At 38.5% G+C, this 3,027-nt stretch overlaps 1 protein-coding gene across 1 annotated transcript in view; it reads left to right on the top strand.

Moving 5' to 3' along the window:
* Positions 1–3,027, top strand: part of LOC107744220 (plexin-B2-like) — a 125,798-nt gene that overhangs the window by 94,311 nt on the left and 28,460 nt on the right. Inside the window, exons 11-12 of the mRNA XM_016557747.1 lie at positions 1,158–1,250; positions 1,695–1,782. Coding sequence (XP_016413233.1) covers positions 1,158–1,250; positions 1,695–1,782 — 181 coding nt within the window. The remainder of the gene's footprint in view (positions 1–1,157; positions 1,251–1,694; positions 1,783–3,027) is intronic.

The following is a 3,027-nucleotide window of genomic DNA, read 5'->3' as shown; positions in this document are numbered from 1 at the left end:
GAAGCCCCTCCCTCAGAAATAGGTGATGGGCTCTGATTGGTTAGCTAGTCCAATCTGTTGTGATTGGCTAAACTGCCTCTAGTGCTCGTCTAAACGTCCCGTCCCTCAACTCAGCGGCATGTGCTCCGGTTGTATTGTAAACAATGACGTCATCAATATTGCTTATCAATTTGAGCCGGATTGAGACGCAGAGGATATTATTGAAGAGGATCGTGCAGAACCTGTGCAAGCACGGCTTTTAATGGTATGTTTTTTGTTTGTTGTTGTCTCATACTTTTAGATACGCTGTTATTTGTAAATGCTACTGCTTCTGTTAGCTTTTAATATACGGTTTTATCCCGATTAAAGCTTTAATACAGTACGGCAACTGCACGCGCGTCTATGTTTAACGCTTCTCATAGCTATGTGAAAATAAGTGTATAATTGGAACAGTTCATTGTTGGAGCTGAGCTGAATGAGAGAGAGAGAGAGAGATGCAGAGTGTGTGCAGAGCATGGCGACACGTGGAACAGAATTGAGAACGCTGCTTTAGAACATTAATTTTGAAATTTGTGAATCCATTATTAGAAGACAGATGATTGTTAGAAGACAGAATCATGATTCATATATGAATAGATTTTTATGTGCACCTCTAGTTTTCTCTTCCTCTTCTCTAAAGCAGCGCAACATGGCTCTGCCCCCTTTGCTGCCTTTTCCCGAGGGCGGGGTTTATCTGGGTTTGTGATGTCACAAACCCGGGAAGTAACTTGTTGTAGTCCCTACCAGCCGTTTTTGTAGGCATTAAACTGCCAGAATTTTAAAAGATGATATCTCCGTTTGCATTGAACTTTCAGCGTCGTAACTTTGCAGATATTGTTTATGCTCAAACAGCAACATTGCACACTAACTAACGATAAAAAGGGAAATCGCAATCAACCACCCCTTTAAAGGATGTTTAGATGTTTTCTGGACAGCAAGAGAAAAAAAAAGTGTCTGTGCACTTATAATGCATTCGTGATCTGTTATAAATCGTAATTCAGTTTCCTCTAAACAGATCTGTCTGAATTTGGCTTGTACTTTTTTCCAAATTTGTTCCTCCATAATTTCCTGTCCTCCTACCTGTGCATAAATGCAACAAAAGGGTTTTTGTAGATTTTTTACGAATTGTGACACTCCAGGGCCGTGATTTCACCATCGGAACAGAGCTGATGAAGTTTGAGGAAGATGTCAAGACGGAGCCGGGACCCTTCTACTCTTTCAGCGGTTATGTGGTTAGTTTCACACACACACACACACACACTCACACACACACTGATCTTTGACTTTCTCTCTCTATCCACATGTTGCCCAAGGCAGACTTTTTTTCCTCTACTGTAAATCTTTTTAAATAAAAAGCTCTTGCTAAATGATACACAACCAATTACCAACGTAAAGAGACACCTACCTCCACTTCAGTGGCTCTTCTGGGAGTTTGAGATTATAGCTCCCCCTGTTGGAAAGTCTCCAGCCTGTACTTCATCTCTAGTGTTTAATGTGGAGGAGAGATCTGTAGGTAATGAGCGGAGAGAGCAGCATATACTGTTCGGCTGCTTTTTGACTTCCTGCCAAACTGCCTGTGGATACGGAGAGGAATATTTTTACCTGAGATGAGCTTGTGTCCAAATGAGACTCTTCTGAAAGCGCATCTGACTCACCCTCTGATCTGTCTCTTCCAGTTTTACTTTGATAGAGCTCACGAGACCAGCGTTCTGTTCCATGTAAGAGACAAATACACGGGAAAGAAGATCGACAGCAGTCTTAGCGGTAATCACTCTCGCTCGCTTTTCATCATTTACTCAGCCTCAAATCGTATGACTCTTTCTTCTGTGGAACATGAAAGGAGATATTTTGAAGAATGTGCCGGTTGCTCTTGTAGTGGAGTTAAGCTGAATGAGGGCAGAAAAGAAAAGTACCATAAACGTTTCATGAAATTGGTGCTTATGATTGATACAATATATCCCAAGTCTTCTGAAGTCATTCAGTTGTTTTGTGTGATGAACTGATCGAAATGTAAGATGTTTTTACTTTGAATCTTCCCCTTTCATGAGTTGTTAGCCATTAAGGAAATTATTTGACTCTCATGACCACTCAATGATCTGTCAGTGAGTTGAACTTGAGAATCCAATCAGTTCAATTTGGATAGGCCGTTTCTAGCCATTTTGACGCCCTAGGCGAAATCACCCCCCCCCCTCCCATAATTTTATATATTTTATATAAATAAAATATATAACATTTCGCATTATTTGTAAATTGACTGTTAAGATAAAAATGTTGCACAATTTATTATCTGTAGCAACTAGATGCCTGTATGCCCTATGTAACAATCCCTAGTTGCTAAGAAATTGTCATCACACAAATTAATTTTATTACATTTGGATTTGGATACATGTTTATATATTATCAATGACTACTTTTTGTCTTTATCTTTTTTTTGTTCAATTGTTTTGTTGTTGTTGTTGGAAACATTGATTTAAAGTGTCAGTTATTGCGTTATTATTTCAGTCAAACCTATAAAACCCTTACTACCCCAAACTAAATATAAAAGCCTGATCAGTGACATCAAAGTAATCAGAATGCAGCTGCTTATTCCTTTGTTATTTATTGTTGCGTGAATTTCCCCTTTAAATAATACATAATGAGCATAATATACAAATACAAATAAAGAGCATAATGCAATGCTCTGTCCTCTATGTGTATGACCTCCTCGCTTTAAGCGCTGTGAATGAATTGATTCAGCATTTCGACACTTCCGTAAGGATGCTTTAAATTCGACAAAGCGGTTTAATAAAGGATGTATTGATCTTGTGAATTAGCAAATTTTACTATACCAATATTTTTTAATTGGCTGTTAAAGTTTTATATGGGAATAATACACAGCACACTGATCCTTTAACAATGCATTGGCGCAAAAACTCACACCTTTTGGACCAATTTCGCAACATGATTTCTCGACTGCCACAAATACTGCCTAAACAAAATACTGATTTTGTGCACTTTTTACTGTACCAA

Source organism: Sinocyclocheilus rhinocerous, unplaced genomic scaffold, assembly GCF_001515625.1.
Source record: "Sinocyclocheilus rhinocerous isolate Xijiao unplaced genomic scaffold, SAMN03320098_v1.1 scaffold2061, whole genome shotgun sequence".
Lineage (NCBI taxonomy): Eukaryota > Metazoa > Chordata > Actinopteri > Cypriniformes > Cyprinidae > Sinocyclocheilus > Sinocyclocheilus rhinocerous.
Note: the sequence above shows the minus strand (reverse complement) of the source record. Positions and strands in the feature narration are given on the sequence as shown.